This window comes from Culex quinquefasciatus, chromosome 3 (assembly GCF_015732765.1).
Source record: "Culex quinquefasciatus strain JHB chromosome 3, VPISU_Cqui_1.0_pri_paternal, whole genome shotgun sequence".
In the NCBI taxonomy this organism is placed as follows: Eukaryota; Metazoa; Arthropoda; class Insecta; order Diptera; family Culicidae; genus Culex; species Culex quinquefasciatus.
The window spans coordinates 88,879,790-88,902,873 of record NC_051863.1 but is presented as its reverse complement, the minus strand read 5'-3'; the positions used below and the strand labels follow the sequence as shown (position 1 = coordinate 88,902,873).

At 34.3% G+C, this 23,084-nt stretch overlaps 1 protein-coding gene across 2 annotated transcripts in view; it reads right to left on the bottom strand.

Annotated features, from left to right (window-relative positions):
* LOC6048655 (methyltransferase-like protein 9) overlaps positions 1 to 23,084 on the bottom strand; it is a 73,019-nt gene that overhangs the window by 17,638 nt on the left and 32,297 nt on the right. The window contains exon 2 of one of the 2 annotated variants that reach the window (XM_038263670.1): positions 17,018 to 17,110. The exons of the other annotated variant lie outside the window; for it this stretch is intronic. Coding sequence (XP_038119598.1) covers positions 17,018 to 17,107 — 90 coding nt within the window. The 5' untranslated portion in view covers positions 17,108 to 17,110. The remainder of the gene's footprint in view (positions 1 to 17,017; positions 17,111 to 23,084) is intronic. 2 annotated transcript variants of the gene reach the window in all.

The window sequence follows — 23,084 nt, the reverse complement described above, 5'->3', positions numbered from 1 at the left end:
TTCTTATCAATGATACAAGATAAACAAGAAAAGGTAAACAGGACATTTCAGTGAAATTGCCTAAAGAAAGAATTAAATAGAGTTTGGTGGGATTTTTTTTTTAAACGCAAAGAAGAAAGGAAAAAAAAACATTTCGTGAAAATTTGAATTGAAAAAAAAAGATGTTTAACAAACATTCCTTATCAACGATACAAGAAAAAAGAAAAGGTAATCAGGAAATTTCAGTGAATTTGCCTAACACAAGAGCAATTCTCTGAGATTTCGGTCATTCGATTTTTTTTGTATTTTTTAATCCGGTTGAAACTTTTTTGGTGCCTTCGGTATGCCCAAAGAAATTTTGCATCATTAGTTTGTCCATATTTTCCATACAAGCTGTCCATACGATATGTGAAAGAAAATCTGTATCTGAAGGAATTTTTGATCGATTTGGTGTTCGGCAGTATATATTACACTGAAAAAATGATACACGGTAAATTTGGTGATTTTTATTTAACTTGTTGTCACAAAACTTGATTTGCAAAACACTATTTTAATTTTTTATTTTTGATATTTAGAGGATAAAATGCCAATTTTCAGAATGGGCAAAAATCTTTGACCGAGTTTTTAAATCAATACAGATTTTTTCAAAAATCGAAATATTGTCGCAAAATTCAACTTCATTTTCGATGTAAAATTAAGTACTTTAGTGAATTTTTGAGTGCACCGTTTTCAAGTTATAACCATTTTTAGGTAAATTTTTGAAAATAGTCGCAGTTTTTCATTTTTAAAAATAGTGCCCATGTTTGCCCATCTTTGAAAAAATATTTTGAAAAGCTGAGAAAATTTCTATATTTTGCTCTGTTGAACTTTTTGATGCGATCCATAGTTACTGATATTGCCATGCAAAGGTTAAAAACAGGAAAATTGATGTTTTTCAAGTCTCACCCAAACAACCCACCATTTTCTTATGTCGATATCTCAGCAACTATAGGTCCGATTCACAATGTTAATACATGAAACATTCGTGAAATTTTCCGATCTTTTCGAAAATATAAAAAATTTAAAATCAAGACTAACATTTCAAATGGGCGTAATATTAAATGTTTGGCCCGTTTGAAATGTTAGTCTTGATTTTAAATTTTTGAAAATATTTTTTCGAAAAGATCGAAAATTTCACGAATGTTTCATGTATTAACATTGTAAATTGGACCTATAGTTGCTGAGATATCGACATAAGAAAATGGTGGGTTGTTTGGTGAGACTTGAAAAACATCAATTTTCCTGTTTTTTACCTTTGCATGGCAATATCTCAGTAACTATGGATCGCATCAAAAAAGTTCAACAGAGCAAAATATAGAGAATTTTCTCAGCTTTTCAAAAATATTTTTTTCAAAGATGGGCAAACATGGGCACTATTTTAAAAAAATGAAAAACTGCGACTTTTTCAAAAAAGTTACGTAAAATGGTTATAACTTGAAAACGTGCACTTTATCAAAAATCACTAAAGTACTTTTGATTGCAAATTCAATTTTACATCGAAAATGAAGTTGAAAATTTTGCGACTAATATTTCGATTTTTTTAAAAATCTGTATTGATTTAATAATTCGTAACTTGGTCAAAGATTTTTGCCCATTCTGAAATTTCTGAAAGTTGGCATTTTATGTCCTCTAAAACATATCAAAAAATAAAAAATAAAAATAGTGTTTTTTGCAAATCAAGTTTTAGTGACAAAAGTTAAATCCATACCTACAACTTTGCTGAAGACACCAAATCGATCAAAAATTCCTTCAAAAGATACAGATTTTTGAATTTTCACATATCATTTTTGTATGGACAGCTGCCAAATTTGTATGGAAAATTATATGGACTAACTAATGATGCAAAATGGCTTCTTTGGGCATACCGAAGGCACCAAAAAAGTTTCAGCCGGATTAAAAAATACAAAAATTAAAATTAAAGAAAAAAGACCGATTCCGTAGAGAACTGCTCACAAAGAATCAAAAAGAGCTTGGTGGGAATTAAATAATAAAAAAAAACGTTACGAAAAGCGAAAATTAGTTTTATGTGACTGATTCTTTTTAAAATAAGTTAGCTGTGTGTGTTTTTTTTGTAATCTGAGAGCTAATTGTTACTTAATCCACCTTTAGGTGGTTGGTGCCTTCCTCGAAGAGAGAGTGTTCAGCGGCAGCACGCATGTGCTTTGTTCACCGCCGTTTTATTTAGGAAATCTCTATCCGGAGATTTATTGGAAAGTGTTTTGGGTTAAAGTTGAAGGTGTTTGCCAGGTGCACAAAGTGAAGGAATTTTGTAAAATGGTCCGAAATATGTGAAAAAATTGATTTTTGTTTTGACACTGGTGCGTCGCAAAATGGCCTCGCGTCCTCGTTCGCGTCTCTTTTTCGTTCGGTTCTCTCTGTCTCTCACAAGTATGCGTGCGGTCGAGCATCGTTGTGCCGCGTTTTGTCTTGGTGGTGGTTTTCGGCCAGAGCTGTGCTCGAATCATCGGTTGAATTTGTTGGTGTGTGAGCGAGTTTGCGCTGGCAGCTTTGCTAAGAAACGCTGGACGACGATTTTACGCCTACCCGTCGCTCGGTGGAGAGGGGCGGCAATGATCGAGAGGCGACTGCGTGCAAGCCGAGACCCGTGAGAGCGTTCTATTTATGTTGTGTGTTTGTCCCTGAGCGGTGTTGGTGAGAGTGGATTGAACGTGGTTGAATTTTTGATGAACGAGTGTGTGTGTGTGGCTGATCTAATCCTCACAGTTGATTTACAGTAGACCTGCTTTGCTTTACAATATTCTTGAAATACAACGTTAATATATAATATTTTAAATCGAAAACCTCAGAATAATATGCGCGGTAGTTGTTCTGAGTTTAATTTCTTTGGTATATAACTCTTTCTCCTTGATTCAATCTTTCCACAGCCGGCTGTCTAAGAAAGAATCTTGAAATTTAAAAAAACCATCAGCTAAATTAAACAGTCTCTACAGCAGCATCCGATTGTTTGCTTTGAGAATAAATTTTCACTCTAATAAAATACTAACCTTCCACTTGAAATAAACGGAAGTGTCTCTACAGCAGCATCCGATTGCTTGCCTTGAGAATAAAATTTACCATTTAATAATATCATGCCAACGGTCGCAACGCTCGTATCCTAGACCTTATACCTTCCCAAAAACCGTCCAACTCCAAGCGAAAATTACTTGAGGATACCGTGGAGACTTTCCTTAATACTCTGAAAAAGTGGAGCATCAACACTTCCCGTCTTCCAAATTTTTCCTTGTCCCTGGTGCGCGGTGGAGATGGGAGCGGCCGGCAATGGACGGCTGTCATGGTGGTGAGAATCTGGTTCAGGTGGAGTTGGTTCTTTTCCCAGTTATCAATTCCTAGGCAACTTGGCTTAGACAATCATCACCACATGCCGAAATCCAGTCTTGCAATCCGCTAAAATCACTGTCTCCTATGAAGCGAAGGTTGTTCTCCTCGCATATTTTTATCAAAATATCTGCAGATCCGGCCTCAAAAAAGTTTATTGAAAAAAACTGGCGTACCTTTGATGACCTTTCCAACGATGGGTCGAATGATATAACATGAACCTTAGAGAAAAAATGTTCCTTGGACCACTTCGACACGGCTACCTAGTGTAAGTGTGGGTTAAAGTTTGTCGCTTAGCTTGTAGGAGCGTTTGAAAAAATCACGCATTTCCATATTAATTTCCATGTAAACTTTAACCCCCGAGCGACAAGCCAGTTTTCAGCCAAATGGGCTCAAACTTGGTGTGAGAGTCCCTATGGGTACCCTCTACAAGATGGTCTTTATTTCAGCCGGATCCGAGCACTTTCGAAAAAAATGACCCACCCTAATAGGTATATGTGAAGGTGGGTCTACGAGGTCAAATAAAGAAGTTCATTTTTCGAGTGATTTTATAGCCTTTCCTCATTGAGGTGAGGAAGGCAAACACACAAAAACCAGCTAGCAAAACAGTAAATATAAATTGACGAGTAGAGTTTACAAAGCTGATAAACAAATTTAAAAAATGTAAATAAATATTAAGAATATAAATTTAAAAAGGTAAATAAAAGTAAAGAATAAAAATAAAAAAAAAATAAAAGAATTCACAAAAATAAGTAATTATCCAATTAAATGAGAGAGAAAAACTAAAAAAGGAAGGAAAACAAGACATTCAAGTGAAAATTTGAATTAGGCAACAATAAATAAGAGATATCTTAAAAATAGTTATATTAGATAAAAAAACAAAGGAAAGGAAAAAAACAGCGTAATTGTCTTAAAGAAAGCATTAAATAATAAATTAGATTCGCAAGGGTCAAATCGGTCAAATCATATTGGAGACCTACATTCAAAGTTGAAAATATAAATATTTTCTAATTATTCGTCCTTACCTTAATAATAGTTAAGGTAAGCAGAAACAATTGCTGGGGGAAGGGTATGAGCATGAGCATGGTTGACTGCCAATGAGCTGCTACTCCGTTATTGACAGATCAGCTGAAGTTAAACAATGAATCAACAATGATCAGTGGGAGCCAACCATCCGTTCACTGTTTAACCTCTGAAGATCCCAACTTTATTAGTCAATACCGGCGTCCTCCCAAGAAGCCTGCAGTTCAACGAAAGGGAGGAATGTTAGTCCGATAGTTGAAGTTGCAGACTCATCAAGCACAGTTTTTCGCTATATACTTGTTGATACCGCTTGAGACCGTTGAATCCACAGCATCTTCTTCAAGCATCACGTGATTAATTTTTTTCGGGTTAGTAGGATAAGGTATTGGCTTTCGATGCCTCCCGAGCTACGATGCTATGGGGAGGACTTTCATAACAAACCCGTCGGCGAGCCTTCCGAGCAACGATGCTATGGGAAGGTCTTTCTGGTTAACACACAAAATCACTCACACACAGTTAGTTTGCTCCACTATCAACTCGACGATCCAAATTGTCAGTGCGTCTTTAGATCATTATATAGAAATGGCTTTTTCACCGCAAAACATAAAACCTTATTCGAATAATTTCTAATCTAATCTAATCTAATCTAATCTAACCCTAGCGCAGCCAGTCTTTCGAGGGCATGCCTTAGGTTGATTAACGCCTAGCATCCTCTTGTCAACATTAACATTTGCAGTGCCTCAATGCAATAAATTGCTTTGAAACATCACAAACGTTAAAGCGGCCAGGCCAACTGCGTAAAGTTTTCCGCAAAGATGATTCATTGAAGTTAGAGGGTGACGAGCGGGAATTCCCGGGAAAAATTTCCCGGGAAATCGACCATTTTTGGACCTCTCGATTCCCGGGAAATTTGGTCGAGAGTCCCGGGAAATTTTGTACTTATAAAAATCGAAGCAAAATGTTATAAACTAATCAGAACATCATTTGACAAATTTCAAATGGTTTAGAACATTGGATGTTAACTTGTCGTACGTTCCAATAACTATAATCGAGAGAAGCCCAATAAATGTGGACTCCAAAATTTACCATAAAGCAAACTTAGCGGTTACATCCCAGAAATAAAATAGATTTTTTTTTATTATTTGTAATAAGGATAACCCTTTTCAAAATGTTCAATTTCCATATACTCTCTCAAGCATAGCAATTTCATTGTTGATGGCAATAAGTCATTTTGTGTTTCGCATCAACCTCAATATTAGAATATATTTTGGAAGAAAAAACTCGGCAATTTGTAAAGATTGCCTCAATTTTTGTTAAGGTCCGCCAATTGTGAACATTCGGGTTTTCCTGAAAAATGTAAATTTTTCTTCAATGAATATTTTCAGTTGATCTTGAACAAGAAAAAAAATTCAAATTGTTATGTATGATATTGCAAAATCCCGATACTGGGAAATTATATATTTGCTATTTTTACTTAACAAAAATCTAAAAACAAGTGCATGCAACAACTTTTGAAAAATCACTTAGTTCGTCTTAATTATTTTAACCTTAATTTTTTTCTGAATCTGCAAATATAAGATTTTTTTGGGACTCAAAATTGTAGTTTCAATTACGAATTAAGACTCGTAATTGAAACTACAATTTTGAGTCCCAAAAGCTCAAAACGATCTTGTATTTGCAGATTCAGAAAAAAATTAAAGGTTGAAAAAATTCCTTGAAATAATGAGGCTACTTAACTCCTTCCCGCCCAGAGCAAAATCGAGATTTTTTAAGGTTTCCACCATTACTCGAAACTGATTCGACCAAATTCGATGAAATTTTAATGGTTATAAGTTAACATTCTATTTAAAATAACGCAGGTTGAACCTGGTTGAAAAAATGCATGGTTGAAGAGAAATTTAATTTTGAAGACAAAAATGAGTGGTGCTCTGGAGTAACCATGTATGAATAAGTATGAATAAATTGTAACCGAATTCTTTGAAAAGAAATAAATTTATGACTTTTCCTTTTTAAATTATTGGCACTACTGGCATAGCTAAAAAACTCCCGGGTCCCGAGAATTCCGGAAATGGCCAAATTCAACTCTCGATTCCCGGGAAATTCAAATTCTCGAGAATCGTCACCCTCTAATTGAAGTGGATTGAGTTTGAGCACGAATGTTCAAACAACAACACAATTCTGAATCTACAGGGAAGGAAGAAACGTGGGGATCCCCCGCTCACGTTCCTGTTTGTTTAAGCAATAAATCGTTGGAAGCCACCATGCTAAGAAGTTTTGGTGCTCCGGGACCTTCTGGGATGGGACATTGTATTTCCACAAATGCCCTGGACACTATTTGCCGTGGTTATAGCGCCACAACTCGCTCACTGTTGAAGAAAATATTTTGAAACTATTTCTACTTTAATCGACGCAGACTTAGTGTTTGGATTACTGAATGCAAAAAGATCAATAACTAGAAATATTTCTGGTTAGGTCATTAGAGTCATTAGAGTGAAAGGAGTCTAAATAGCTTAAAATAAAATTTATAAAAATTTTACTTACCTTATCAAATCACTCATGAGCTAAAAAGGAATGAGCCTACCTCAAATTCAATGTTCCTTGGTCAAACCTCTCCCGCTGATGCTACCCAGTCACGACGTTCTAGCAGGATTCTAGCAGAGTTCTCACAGAGTTGGATATTCTTACAGCATTCTATCAGAAATGTTCCACCGTTCTAGCAGGATTCTGGCAGAACCAGCTCTGCTAGAATATTTCGTGACTGGGTAGGTGCTCCTGCCTCGTTGGTCAAATCTGTGGTGTCTCTGTGCCCATGTGTGTGCACAGCAACGAACACATGTCGACTCGTCAGCCACCCACCATCAAAACGAGCGCCGGTCGACACAAAAAGAGAGTCTTCCTTCATCTCCCGCAACCTTCGTTCGTACACAGACGATTTCCTCCCAAGGCACGCCACTTTTCGCAAAACTTCCCTAAAATATAAACTTTTCCAGATTTTTTCAAAAGCCAACGTATAACACTTTGGAATCACACGCGAACAGTTTCTGGCCTTGAGCGAAGACTTTTCTCTCGCGTCGAACACTTTCGCTCTTTTGTTTTCTTTCTCTCTTTCAAGCCAACTGTCATCAAAAGCAAAGGATGGCCAAGATTTTCCTCGATTTCGATGCAACGAAAAACACTGTAATTTGCAAAATATTTGCAAAACTTCACCATAATCGTAGTCTGCTGTTCAAAACGAATCGATTAACACTAATTTCACTTCTTAAATCGAATAAATAACACGAATATTCGCGATGTTCCGCGGAGCTACCGGACGACGCGATTTGCTCACAGAGGCAGTGTTGCCGATCTCCTAAAACCTTATTCGAATAATTTTAACACAATCCACCCGACGCCGTGCCTTCCGATCAACGATGATATAGGAAGAGCTTTGAAAATCACAAAACAATTAATTAAGTTTTACGACCACGCTCCCTTTACAAATTATGCACTCACCCCATACAAACAGCGACACTCAATCACAAAAAACCTGAATAATCACGACTTCGCGTCCCCACTTCCAGCGCACCAATGATGCTATTATTCAATTACCACATCACTCACCCCATACGAACAGCGACACAAAAGCACACAAAAAAATTAACCTGAATAATCATGACTTCGCGTCCCCAATTCCAGCGCACCAATGATGATATTATTCGATTACCACAATCACTCACCCCATACGAATAGCGACACAAAAGCACACGAAAAATTAACCTGAATTTGACCTGAATAATCACGACTTCGCGTCCCCACTTCCAGCGCACCAATGATGCTATTATTCGATTACCACAATCACTCACCCCATACGAACAGCGACACAAAAGCACACACAAAAATTAACCTGAATCATCACGACTTCGCGTCCCCACTTCCAGCGCACCAATGATGCTATTCACAATTGCTGGGGGAAGGGTATGAGCGCGTAAAACAAAAATGACTGAAAACCTTTGAAAAACATAACAATGAATTATTTCAAGAAGATTTATGCTGTGGTAAGTTCGATTCAATGTTATGTGCTTGGTTGATTAAAATATAACATTTAACTGTTTTATGTACCTAAACAGTTTGATGACTACCTTTCCAGCGTGCGGGTTAGAAGCAACCATTAAAAAAATGTAATTCCGTTTAATAAATCGTTCAGTGCTTGGAAACGGCTGATCATTTTTTAATATAGATAATCATTCTCTTTCTCATTCTAGAAAATGGGGTAAAATTATTGAAACAGCTCTTTTATACAAAAGGCCCCAAATTGCTAGTGTTTGAAATAACCCATTTGAATGAAATAATATAAATTATCATTGTTATGTTTTAGCACATAAAGGGTGGCTCCTCTTCCCCCAAGTAAATTAAATTTAACAATTCCGATACAAATCTTCTGAAAATATTCAATTACAGATTCAATATGAACATTCTCTAAAATGCTCCGAATATGAGGGATGATTAGTACTTTAATTAAGCTTACTGCTGGTTTTTTTAAAGGTAAAATAAAACATTTTTTTTTGCTTTTTTGGTGTTTTTAAAACCGCCTTGAGTCCGGATTCTAAAAACATAAAATAAACATAATTTGTCAATTAATTGAATTTTTTTGTACATATCAGTGCATCTCTTCACGTCAATGAATTTTTACATTAAGAATGAGTTAGCTCTTTGTTAGCTCACTAAAGAGTGAATCATTCTGCCCCTTGGCTAATTCTAAATTTAAAACAGAACGTATATTTCGGTTCGCCGACTAAATCCATTTCATTGCTTACTTTTGTTTGTTTGACCTCTTTCTTGTTTGTTTTTGCTGCCTGTGTTATGATAGTTTTAGAAACTTCGTTTCAAACAGGCAGATGCTTCAAAAGGGAAAAAACAACTACCTACTTTGGCTCAACAGCTCACGTGAGCGCAAAACGCTCCGGTCTTCAAAGAGAGGTGGATTTTAACTCAAGAGGAATGGGAGGGGGGTTGAACGTAAATCAGAAACTATAACATAGCATAGCATAAGCCGCCATTCCGTGCATCAAATAGACAGAGCAAGAATATTAAAATTCACCACTTTAACGCATGTGGCCTCAAATATATGAAAAAATCGAAAATTAAACTTTTTTTTGAAAAAATATCAAATTTCTTTTGTTTTTATTATAGTAAGTACAAACAACACAAAAAAGCAAAAAAAATTTTTGGCCGCTCGCTTCTATGTAAATACCCCATAGTGCTGTGTAGGCCCCACACTGAAAATATGCCACACTTTTTATTCAAGTGCCCAAACACTTGAATGATTGAATAAAGTCACATCGTAGATCTAATTGGTTTGTGTTTCAACATCAATCCAAACCACTATCAAATGCAAGTGTTTGGGCGGTTGACTTTTGGTATTTTTAACATGTTATTTTCATTCGGGTGGCTCAAGCTTTTCAATTGTTTGCTCATGAATTTGTCCCACCTTCTTGAACTATTCAAAATGATGAGCAAAACACTTGAAAATGATCTTAAGATCTACCCAAAACAGGCACTATTCAAAGTCAACGTGATTATCCACATGAATTTAATGTGTTTCACTGATTGATTTTTGCGCGACTTTCATCGAAGGCTAGAAGCGAGGCAAGAACCAATAGCACAAAAAACACTCCCATCTTCAACTGGCCGGCCGGCGCAGTGGTAGCGTGCATGACTAGCAAGCGAGAACCTGTGAATCGCTTGACGTACTTTTTTTTTCAACACCATTTAAAATTCAAGTGTTTGGCTATTGACATTATTTCATGGCCAATCACCGAAATTTCAAGTGTTTTGCGATTGATATTTGAGTGCTCTGTACAGCAGGGCCAGATCATGTGTAGAACACTTCGTTGAGCTGTGTAAGTTTTGCTCAGTGTACTCCACGGCAAAACAAAACAGCCAATCAGAGAGCGGCAAGATTTTCTGCGTGGTTCAAAGCACGCGCTTGCTTGTTCAAGGCCAACTGCGATCGTTTGGCACTTGCAAGCGAAAATTGTTAATATTCGTTCTATTTTTTAAAATGAAAATTTTGGGGGAAATATTTTTAAATTAATTTATACGCAAAGCATCAAAAGCTTTAAAAGATGCACCAAAAGCACACACAAAAAAATATTTCCGAATGTTACAGTGCAGTGCAATTTGATGTAAATTTGCAACAAATTATATGTAAAAACACGATTTTTACAGCGGTTTGTTTGGTTTTAAAGCTAATTACATTGCTCATAACTGAAAACATAATATTTTTTCAGTGTAGTATAGTAACCTGGATAGTAAATTAGCTTATATCTGTAAGCCCATACATCCAATTGAAATGTGCACAGAAAAAAAAATCCGGTAAATTTACATCATTTATGATGTACCAAAAGTGCACGTCATTAATGATGCTAATTTACATCAACTTTATTTGAAATTTACGTGTCATCCGATTTAATTCTGTAGAACAAAAAGCGTTTCGAAAACATGTAAATTTCCGATGAAATCTACGTAAATTTACCAAAGTTCGAAATTTTTTTACTCCGTTGAATTTTAAATCCGATGTAAATTTCAAATACTTTTATGGCCAAAATGTAGTATGAAAGATCACTCTTTGTTATCATTTCTAATCAATTCAAGCACATGATTCCATTGACATAATGCTTATTATTGACCAGATAATACAAAAAAGAATCATTTCAAACTGTAGGCAACCAAAAGCTTGAAAAATAGCATGGGATTTTAAATTCAACGGAGTAAAACCAAATTCCATAAAATGCACACTAAGTTTGATAAGAATTTAGATTGTGATTTTAACTCTGCGGATTTACTCAGAAATAAAAAAATGGCAATACTAACAGTTAAGCAATTTAAACCTCTGAAGATCTTTCTAGCCAAATACTCATCTCGATCTGCTCTATCTTCAGGCTCGAACTGTAGAACTGGTGATAAAGGCGAACACGGACGGCTCGACCGAAACCACCTGCTGCAGGTTAACGTCGCGCAGCAAAATACCTTCAAGTTGTTGCGTCCTGTTGCGTCAATCCAGCGATCGGCCAAATTCAAACCCCTTTAGCTGTATAAAAAAGTATAAATTTTTACTCCACAATTGTAGCGAATCTATTACCTACGACTTACCAGCTAAGTGTAACTCTTCTGGCCTGCTTCCACCAGTGATTTCCGGATGATGTTTCGCTGTGACGACGGCGTCTAGTGTCCTCGCCACTAGCGTGCCCAGATCCTAAAGGAAGGTGGGGCAACAATATATGAGCGTTTTTAAAATTTCGTCGGTTATGGACACACCCTGAGCAAATTTAGATGGTGGGGCAACTGCCCCATGTTGCCCCACCCTGTGCACGCTAGTGCTCATGAATCAAACATGATACAAGGCATTGATTGGCATTAATTGAACTCAGAATTAAAAGAAAGTAAAATGTCAAAAAGGTACAAAACGTGACGTACTTTTCAAGGGCGGGGGCGTTGTAGATGACGCCTCATACTAAAAATAATGTTATTATCTTTGTTAAATAAATTAGGGGATGGGAGGGGTTTGTATGGGTGGTTGGGGCCTTAAATATAGTGAAATATTTCATGGACGACCCAGTATCCATTGCATTTAAAAGCATTTGGGAGGTGTTGTGCAGCCGCAAAGTAACCAAAAGTACCGTGCTCCTCCATTTATAGGGGAGAGTGGGGAGACTTGATCCCCTTTTTTTGTACCGCACATAACTCTGTCAATTTCTCACAAAACTATAAACTTTTTGCATGAATTGAAAGCTTAAACATTCATCTATGTTTGGCTAATAAGGGTATTTCATCAGATGAACTCTTCGAACCATGCCAAGCGTTTTAAAAAAATATTTTAAACCGGCATTTTAAAAATGTTAGGGGTAACTTGATCCCCCTTTCAACATTTTGAAGAAATCTTAAGCAAAATGTTTCTTATTCATTCAAACTTTTAATTTTCTATAAATTACAGCAATTTCACATAAAACCTGTACTTTTGTGTTCAAAATATAACAAGTTTAGTATGTAAAATATTTAAAACCTACAATATTATTTTTAGACCAAAATTAAGCATGTTTAAAGCTGGAATTTTTGTTTACAAAACTTTTGAAAAATGTTCATACTGCAGTAAGTTATGTACAACTAAACTAAAGGAAACTATGGAAACCCAGCCCAATTAATTAATCTTGAGGCTGATTCCAGTGACTGTAAAAATGCAGGATCAAGTCTCCCTATACGCACTTTTTTAAACAATTGATTGTAAAAATAGTATGACGATAAATTTAACATCAAATGCGTAAGGGTTTTGGAGTTGATAAGTTTATCAAACAATTCATGTATAAAAAATATTTTTTTGAATAAATTTTGAGTGTTTTCTATACATATCAAAACAAAGAAAAAAAGATCTCTTGGAAGTTTTTTGCAGCTCGTTTTCGAAAAATGTGTGTAACTCAATCTAAACATTTTTTTAATTTTTTTTCTTTGTTTTCTACAGTGAGTTTTAGTTAATTTCGCACATCTTTCTAGAACAAAGCTAATTGTTTTACCCACATGCTGACGAGATACAGGCTTGGGATCAAGTCTCCCGGGGATCAAGTCTCCCACTCTCCCTACAGTTAAAAACTGAAAATGACAAAAATCGAAAATCCCTCGGTGAAATATTTTCTAGGTCACGGATATCGAAAAGGAACCACCTTAGCTACCTTTCCACTAAAAAACATTTTAGGTACATTTAATTTCAATAATAATTGCCTTCCGCCATGGCGTGCGGTATTTACAATTTATCGAGCAGAGATTCCTAACATTCTAATAACGACACAAACTCAGTAACGCTCAAAACATAGGTTTGAAGTCATTCAAAGATAGAACAAAACATGAACAACGTTGGATTAAAATACTCTCGTTATCATCTCTAAGATTCTAAACACCACAAGTCTGTAAGCCTGCAGATTAAATGTTTTTGCTGGTATTTTGGCAACTCTGACTTCAACCTGTCAGATGTCAGATGCCAGACGTTAAATCTGCCACCAGGGTTCCTACACATACACACATAAGCCAAATGACACCTCTCGCGGCGAGAGTGTCACTTTTTCCGTCAAGGAACGCACTCACCCGATTGAAATCTCCTCCAGGGCCGGAGGCCATTCCGCTCTCCTCCGCACCAGGGTCACGTCAACATTCCTTCTTGATTCCCTCCTCTGCCAATTCGTGGTCACCAGCCAAAGACAACCACTATCACCTCAACCAGTATAAACACACACAAAAAACACTCAAAGAAGTCATTCTCCCGGCAAATGTCCCGTCCGAGGTCCCCTCTCACTCTCTCTGCCTTCTGAGCACCAAAAAAATTGCACAATGGCAACAAAATAAAACACAGCCAACACTAAAATGGCCCAAAAACACCCCATTTCACGCAATACTCGACACTATTTCGAAATAACACTCCTTGGCGCGTCGACAAACACGTATTGAACCCGAAACGCCGGTCAGGTTTTACACCGAAAATCGAAGGATTTCCTTTCCGATCGCGGAACAACGCGTCTGATCCGTTTAAGCTGACTTTTCTCCAATTGAAAGGGCACATAAATATAAGAAAAAAAAGCAGTCAAGAATCAATTGAATATTTCTGACTGCAAAACCAATATTGTTTATATTTTTAGTTATGACACTACATACTTAAATAAGAGAGGATCAACAGGTTATCGTTCAATGATCATAGTGAAATAACACAATTAAAGCATTCCATCACAATAAAAATGCTTCAAAGCATAATGGCATCTGATAAATCTCTTTCAAAAAATGGCAACGCAGTGCATGCAACTCTAAAAACAATTGAAAATATACGAAGTTTTATGAATTAACCTGAATTATAGCAATAACAACAATAAACAATGAAAAAAATATATTTTTGTTGAATTTTAGATAACCTGACTCCGGGCTATCAGAAATATTCGGACTCTGACTCCAGCTCATAAAAATTTAGCCGACTCCAGCTGTTCGAGTTTTGACGACTCCGACTCCCCAAAAAGACCCGACTCCACTGACTCCGGCCACAGCCTTGCTTATTTTTGCGGAAAGAATCGAACCAGGGGAAATCCCTTAAGATTTTACAAAATTTTAAATTTTTCTTGTCACCCTAATATGTGTATTGTCCGTTTCTCTCCAAGGTATGCACTCTGCGTAGCATTTCGAAATGTGCCGTTGACATTAGGTATATTCCCGTACTGCAGAATTCTGCAGTTCTGCACAAAAACGGCAGCAGAGCGTTCCCGTACTTTTCTGCAACAAAAGTAACTTTTCTCTCAGGTAGAACTTCTGCAGTGAGAGAGGTAGAAGTTGCAGCAAAACCGTTCCCGTACTTTTCTGCAAGCTCTCTTCTCTTTCTTGTTGAAAAGTTACTGCAATTTGGTGTGATGGACAACGATGCCAGTTTATTTTATGGGAGATCTGTATTTTCTTAAAAATAAATCTGTATTTTATCTGTATCATGTCAAATTCGAAACCATACAAAAAAAAAATTTAATTTCAACAGCAGATTTAAGCTTTTAAATGATATTAAAGCATAATTCAATTACTAAATTGTTGAAATTTATAAATATAATCATTTAAAAAAAATCTGTATATACAGATTTTTGTGATTTTTGGGATCAAAAAATCTGTATAATACAGATTTATCTGTATATCTGGCATGGCTGGTGATGGATGTTGAGTACACGCTTACGTAAAATTTGCAAGTTGGGTGAAATCATCAATTTAATTATTAGTTGCAATAAACTTTATGTTTTATTATTACTAAATTAGAGTAGTCTTTTGAAGGAAGTTTGTATATTTTGAATTAATGGATTTTGGAGTAGTTTTTCTAATGTCTGTTTTTAATGAGAACGGTTTCAGGCTTAGTTCTTTATGATATAGCGATTTTTAGTGTTAATATTTTAACCTGACAAAAAAAGATAGCTAAAGTCAGTATTACAGCACGGCTAATACCTCAACAAAAAAATATTATAATAACAGATTGTTTCAAAATTTTAAAAGACACATTTTTTGTGTTTAATAATTTCAAATAAATATTTGTTTAGAAATAATTTTTGATCTTCAATTGATTGTGAAAAGACTAAATATGTTTGTTTAAATAATAGGTAAATTTAATTGGCAAATAAATTCATTGTACCTTTAACGGTGCTACCAATTTGTATTCTTATATGAACCAAAAATTTGATGTAGTTTTGTCGAATTCTTCTATTTTAAGAAATTTAAACTCTAAAATTCGGAAATTTTTAAATGCCGCCATCTTGAATCATAAAAGTACAATTTTTATTGGAGTCATATTTTAGGTTAGAAGCTCAGATTAGAGGGTTTAGAGGTTGGAAATTTTGACAAGTTCTTCGGAAAATAGAGTACTAACTGTTTCTATTTTTAATATCTGAATTTTAAAATTTTTGATTCACAGAATTTTAACATTACTTATTTTTGAAATTTTTAGCAACATTTTTTTTAATTGTAGCTTTTGAATTTTGGTGTTCTGGACTCTGAAATATTCAAACTTTTGATTTTTTTATTCAGAATTTCAAAATATAAGAATTTTTAAGTTTAGGAACTTTTAAGTTTAATTTGAATTTTTAAAATTATGATTTTTTTTATATTTTGAACATTTTGATATATTTATTTTTTAATTATTTGTATTTTTCAAGCTTTGAACGAGGCTTTGAATTTGTGTTTTATTTTTTTTCTGATATAAATATTTGCATTTTAAAATTTCTCAAATATCAGATTTTTTTTATGTTTCTCAATTTGAATAAGTTTTTTGTAAATATTTTTAATCATGAATTTCTAAATGTCTAGATTTCTAATTTTATGATTTTGTGATTCACTTATTTTTTTAAATTTGTCAATTTCGCTGCATCACCGTTGTTCTTCTATGTGACATCCATTTATAATTTATTTATGGTTTCCTGAATAATCTTTTAAACATTTTGCTATTAAAACGTGTATTTATGGTACGAGTTTGTCATTTTTTAATTATTTTTATAAAACGTACCTGCAACCCTCACTATTTTTTTACCTAATGTGTTTTGAATAATTTTTAATGTATAATTTCTACCTAAGCATAATTTATTTCTAGTTACCTAATAAATGGTACATGCTTTTAAATAAAATATTAAGTTGAATAAAAAAATAATGCCCCGTTCTAGAGGCAAACTCCTTTCAATTACTGTTTTTCTCAATCCCCTCGTCAATCCCTCTATTTTAATTTTTTGAAATAATTAAATAACTTTCATACCCAATTTGAGTAAATCCATTCAACTGTGTACAATATTGCAGAAAAAGTACTGGAACGCGCTACCCAGGCAAAATAGTTGCTGCTTCTCTCCTTGCAGAACTTCTGCAAAAGAGAGAGATGAAGAGAGCGAGTTGAAAAGTACGGGAACGTGCTGCAAAAAAGTGACTTATGCGGGCTGCAGAATTCTGCAGAAGCTGCAGAAATTCTGCAATTCTACAAGTACGGGAATAGACCTATTGTTGTCAATGATTTTCAATACTTTTAGTGCAATACAAAAAATTCCGGCATTTGCCGAAAGTACGTTCGTAATTTCAGGTTGATTTGCAGCGACTTTTTTTTTGGCCTCATGATTTTCGAACTTACCTCCGACATATCACAATTTTCCAGAATTGTATCATTTCTGCATTTATCTATAAGCAGGCGAGCAAAGAATCCTTTTGGTTGATAATTCATTACCTTTAAATAGTAAAATATATTAAAAAATAAAATTGATTTTATTCAAACAAATAAAAATACTACAACACTAAAATAAATCTACTTTTAGCGGAAAAGATATAAAATCAAAGAAATAATAATTTCAAAAATAAGGCCGTTGCAAATATTTTTCAAAGTTTATTGGAAACTCTTGATTGCAAAACAACTGGATATATACCCAAGTAACGGACTCTAAAACTTAACATTAAATCCACTCTATATCAAAATATAAAGTAAGCTATTTACAGTCACATAACTCTATATTCCTTGTAAAGTGAGTTTAAAGCCAAAAGTGGCGACTGCAACAGTGGATATAGAGTTTACGTGCATTGGAAAAGCACCTTAAAAATATCAAAGAAGAAAAAGCTTTTGCAACGCGCCATCTGTTGCATATCTGATTGGTGAACTTTTCAAATTCAGATGGCGCGCTACCACCAAAGCTTATGTGTTTTTTTTTGTGATTTCTTCCAATTTGCTGCTCCGGGTCCGGGTCGGTCGGTGATGATATTGTGATGAACTCCAAGATTATAATGCCGTGCACTAACCAACTGCTCTGTAAAGTAAAACGCTTTCCAACGAAGAAAATTGTCGATGTCTTCTCCAGAGATCGTTCCAAAAGTGCACCTGAGTAATCAATTTAGAAACTAGAAACTGATCGCTATTTATTTATTATTTTAAACATTTTCAATACACAATCACTTTTAACTTGATCACAAATCACCATTTATTGGATTTTAAGCAGCAGCCGGTTTTTTCTTGCCTGAGATGGTTCTCGTCCCGTCACACGTAGACTAGTCTTGTAGTCTTGTACTTTCACCTAGGATAAGTCGATGGGAAAGCCCGGAATTCTGGGAGTATGCTGAAAATTTTCAATAATGTTTTAGTAACAAATAATTTCCACTGCAGTTTATCGCCAGCTTACCCATCATTATCACAGTTTAGGGCCCAGACTTACCTTTTGACGGGTGCGACAACGGTTTGCTATGATACCGGTTTTTCTATGCGCACCATTTCTCGTCACGACCCAAACCCGACACAACTCGGTAGCTTGATCGGTGCACCAAACCGAAGTTTGGTGTGACGGCGGTGTGGATTGGGTACACAAAACTGACATGGTTTCTGCGCCTACCACACGGGAGAAGTTTGGTACTTTTGATGCTTTGCAAGCCAATTGAACCCATCAGTTCTTAATGGTGTGGTTGTCAAAGGCAATGCATTAGTATTTTAAAGGTTCTTGGTTCGAAACTGGCAGTTATTATTTTATTTTTGAATGTTTTTTTGTTTAGAATAATTTGTTAGGAATAGAATTTCGTAGTGTCATGAAATATAAACTTTAACTTTCGTGCATATAATCCTGAAATAGGCATTTTCACTTAAACCTGCCTGCATAATATGGAATGTTTTTCTATTCCACTACAAAATCCATTCAATTTTCTAACTCTTTGAGTAAAGCGTCGCAGGTTCGAAGAAGTTACTTTAAAAATGTATATAATCAGTAATTTTGACAGCAAATATTGAAAAAAAAATCCTCAAAAATAATTGTATCCAGGATTGAACCAGAAACCTCGTGGTTAAAAGACGAAGACAACAACCGCCACGCCATCCCGAAGTTGTGAATGATGGCTGGCAAACCTCAATCAAAACAATGTCGCCTCCGGTTTACTTGGATCAACCATATGTTGAGTTGCATCCTTGGTAAACAGTTTGGGTGCACCGGTGGTGTACCAAGGTGCTTTCGGTACAGTTGCTATGGTGTGACAATAAACAGCTCGGTTTGGTTTCTAGAGTGACACGAAAACCGCACCACGGCGCACCAGATCTTGGTGTTCAGTGAAGCCTGGTTTAGGCGAAAAATTCAACACCAAAATCAACACTTTGAATCAGGGGCGCCGACTAGTCCAAAATTTGGGGGGGGGCACGGTTGTTTTCCGAAATCGATAGGTAAGAGTGGCAATTAGATGTTAAAGTTTCTTGTATATCACGAATTTTAATAATTTTATTACGATTTTTGTATCATCCGGAATCCATTTTTTTTTTAGAAAAAGATAATTTATTAAATCGTGATTGAGAATGTTAATTGGGGGGAATTTTGAATATGTTTTGAAGGCGAATTCCTTCGCATTGGCATATTTTCACTTAATCAGATATTTAGAAATTCAACAATACAAATATTCTTAAAATAAAAAAACAAAGGTAAACAGCAAAAATTGAGAACTCCAGAAATTTTAAAATACAAATACACATTTAAAAAAAACATCCTTTTTTCAAATCAGCAATTGATAAAAAATTAAATAAAATTCAAAAAAATAAGAAAAAAATTCTAGTGTAAAAAATACTACTTCTAGGGTTAAACATTCTAGGCTTAAAAATGTTAAGAAAAAAAAATAATCAAAAAACTAGAAATTAAGAAATAACAATAACATTCAATGTTTAAATAACATCGAAAATTTCAAAATTATGATACATCAATCAATTTTTTTGAATTTAAAAATTTTAGAAATTTAAGAATTTAAGAATTTAAAAATTTAAGAATTTAAGAATTTAAGAATTTAAGAATTTAAGAATTTAAGAATTTAAGAATTTAAGAATTTAAGAATTTAAGAATTTAAGAATTTAAGAATCCCAATTTAAGAACTTTAAGAACCTAGAACCCAAGAACTTTAAGAACTTAAGAATTTAAGAACTCAAGAACTCCAAGAACTTAAGAATTTAAGAATCCAAGAATTCAAGAACTTAAGAACTTTAAGAATTTAAGAATCTTAAGAATTTAAGAACTCAAGAACTTAAGAATCTTAAGAACCTAAGAACTCAAGAACCCAAGAACTTAAGAACTTAAGAACTCAAGAACTCAAGAACTCAAGAACTCCAAGAACTCTGTTCTGAACTCCAAGAACCTAAGAACTTAAGAATTTAAGAATCTTAAGAATCCCAAGAACTTAAGAACTCAAGAACTAAGAATCCAAGAATCCAAGAATTTAAGAACCTAAGAACTCAAGAACTTTAAGAATCCTAAGAACTCAAGAATCCCAAGAACTTAAGAATCCCAAGAATCCTAAGAACTCAAGAACCTTAAGAACTTAAGAACTCAATAAACCTTAAGAACCTAAGAACTCCAAGAACCTAAGAACTAAGTTGAACTTAAGAACTCAAGAACTTAAGAACTCAAGAATTTAAGAATTTAAGAACCAAGAATTTAAGAATCCCAAGAACTTAATAACTCCAAGAACTTAAGAACTTAAGAATCTAAGAATTTAAGAATTTAAGAACCTAAGAATCCCAAGAATCCTAAGAATCAGACTCAAACCCTAAAGAATCTAAGAACTTTAAGAACCCAAGAACTCAAGAACCCAAGAACTCCAAGAATCCTAAGAATTTAAGAACTCAAGAACTCCAAGAATTTAAGAACTCAAGAACTCAAGAACTCCAAGAACTCCAAGAACTCAAGAACTTAAGAACTTAAGAACCTAAGAACTCAAGAACTCAAGAACCTAAGAACTCAAGAATTTAAGAACCTAAGAACTTAAGAATCTCAAGAATTCAAGAACCTAAGAACTTAAGAATTTAAGAATCAAGAATCCAAGAACTCAAGAACTTAAGAATTTAAGAATTTAAGAATTTAAGAATTTAAGAATTTAAGAATTTAAGAATTTAAGAATTTAAGAATTTAAGAATTTAAGAATTTAAGAATTTAAGAATTTAAGAATTTAAGAATTTAAGAATTTAAGAATTTAAGAATTTAAGAATTTAAGAATTTAAGAATTTAAGAATTTAAGAATTTAAGAATTTAAGAATTTAAGAATTTAAGAATTTAAGAATTTAAGAATTTAAGAATTTAAGAATTTAAGAATTTAAGAATTTAAGAATTTAAGAATTTAAGAATTTAAGAATTTAAGAATTTAAGAATTTAAGAATTTAAGAATTTAAGAATTTAAGAATTTAAGAATTTAAGAATTTAAGAATTTAAGAATTTAAGAACTTAAGAATTTAAGAATTTAAGAATTTAAGAATTTAAGAATTTGGGTTGAATTTAAGAATTTAAGAATTTAAGAATTTAAGAATTTAAGAATTTAAGAATTTAAGAATTCAAGAATTTAAGAATTAAGAAGAATTAAGAATTTTAGAATTTAAGAACTAAGAATTCAAGAACCTAAGAATCTAAGAATTCAAGAACCAAGAATTCAAGAACCTAAGAATTTAAGAATTTAAGAACTTAAGAACTTAAGAATTCAAGAACTTAAGAACCCAAGAATCAAGAATCAAGAATCCTTAAGAATCCAAGAACTTAAGAATTTAAGAACTTCTAAGAACTCAAGAATCCTAAGAATTTAAGAATCCTAAGAATCAAAGAATCCTATAAGAATTTAAGAATCCTAAGAATTTAAGAATTTAAGAATCCTAAGAACTCAAGAATCCCAAGAACTCAAGAACTTAAGAACTCAAGAACTCAAGAACCTAAGAATCCAAGAACTTGAACTTAAGAACTTAAGAACTCAAGAACTTAAGAACTTAAGAACCCAAGAACTCTAAGAACTCAAGAACTTAACTCCAAGAACTCAAAGAACTCCAAGAACCTAAGAACTCCAAGAACTCCAAGAACTCCAAGAATCCCAAGAATCCTAAGAACCTAAGAACTCCAAGAATCCCAAGAACCTTAAGAATCTAAGAACTCCAAGAATCCCAAGAACTCAAGAATTTAAGAACTTTAAGAACCCAAGAACTCCAAATTTAAGAATTTAAGAATCTAAGAATCCCAAGAACTCAAGAATCCAAGAATCCCAAGAATCCAAGAATCTTAAGAATCCTAAGAATTTAAGAATTTAAGAAGAATCCAAGAACTTTAAGAATCCTTAAGAACCTAAGAACTCAAGAACTCCAAGAATCCCAAGAACCTAAGAATCCCAAGAACTCCAAGAACCCAAGAATCCCAAGAATCAAGAACTTAAGAACTCCAAGAACCTTAAGAACTCAAGAATCCAGAACCTAAATAAACCTTAAGAACCTAAGAACTCAAGAACCCAAGAACTCAAGAACCTTAAGAACTCAAGAACCTAAGAACTTGAAGAATCCAAGAACTCCAAGAACTCAAGAACCTTAAGAATCCAAGAACTCAAGAACTCCAAGAATCCAAGAATCCAAGAACTTAAGAACTTAAGAACTTAAGAACTTAAGAATCCAAGAATCCAAGAACCTAAGAATCCAAGAATTTAAGAACCTAAGAATCCCAAGAATCCAAGAACTTAAGAACTCCAAGAACTCAAGAATTTAAGAATTTAAGAATCCAAGAATCCAAGAACCTAAGAACTCAAGAACTCAAGAATTCCAAGAATCCCAAGAACCTAAGAACTCTCAAGAACTCAAGAACCTAAGAATCCTAAGAACTCAAGAACTCAAGAACTCAAGAACTCAAGAATCCTAAGAACCTAATCAAGAACCTCAAGAACTCAAGAACTCAAGAACCTAAGAATCAAGAACTTAAGAACTCAAGAACCTAAGAACCTAAGAACTAAGAACCTAAGAACTCCAAGAACCCAAGAATCCAAGAACTCAAGAATCCCAAGAACTCAAGAACTCAAGAACCTAAGAACTCAAGAACTCAAGAATTCAAGAACTCAAGAACTCAAGAACTCATTGAACCTAAGAACTCAAGAACCCAAGAACTCTAAGAACCTAAGAATTCATTGAATTTAAGAACTCAAGAATCCCAAGAACCTAAGAACCTAAGAACTTAAGAATCCTAAGAACTCAAGAACTCCAAGAACTCAAGAACTCCAAGAATCCAAGAACTTAAGAACTCCAAGAATCCCAAGAACCTAAGAATCCCAAGAATCCCAAGAACTCCAAGAACTCAAGAATCCCAAGAATCCCAAGAACTCAAGAATCCCAAGAATCCCAAGAATCCTTAAGAACCTAAGAATCCCAAGAACCTAAGAACCTAAGAATCCCAAGAACTCAAGAA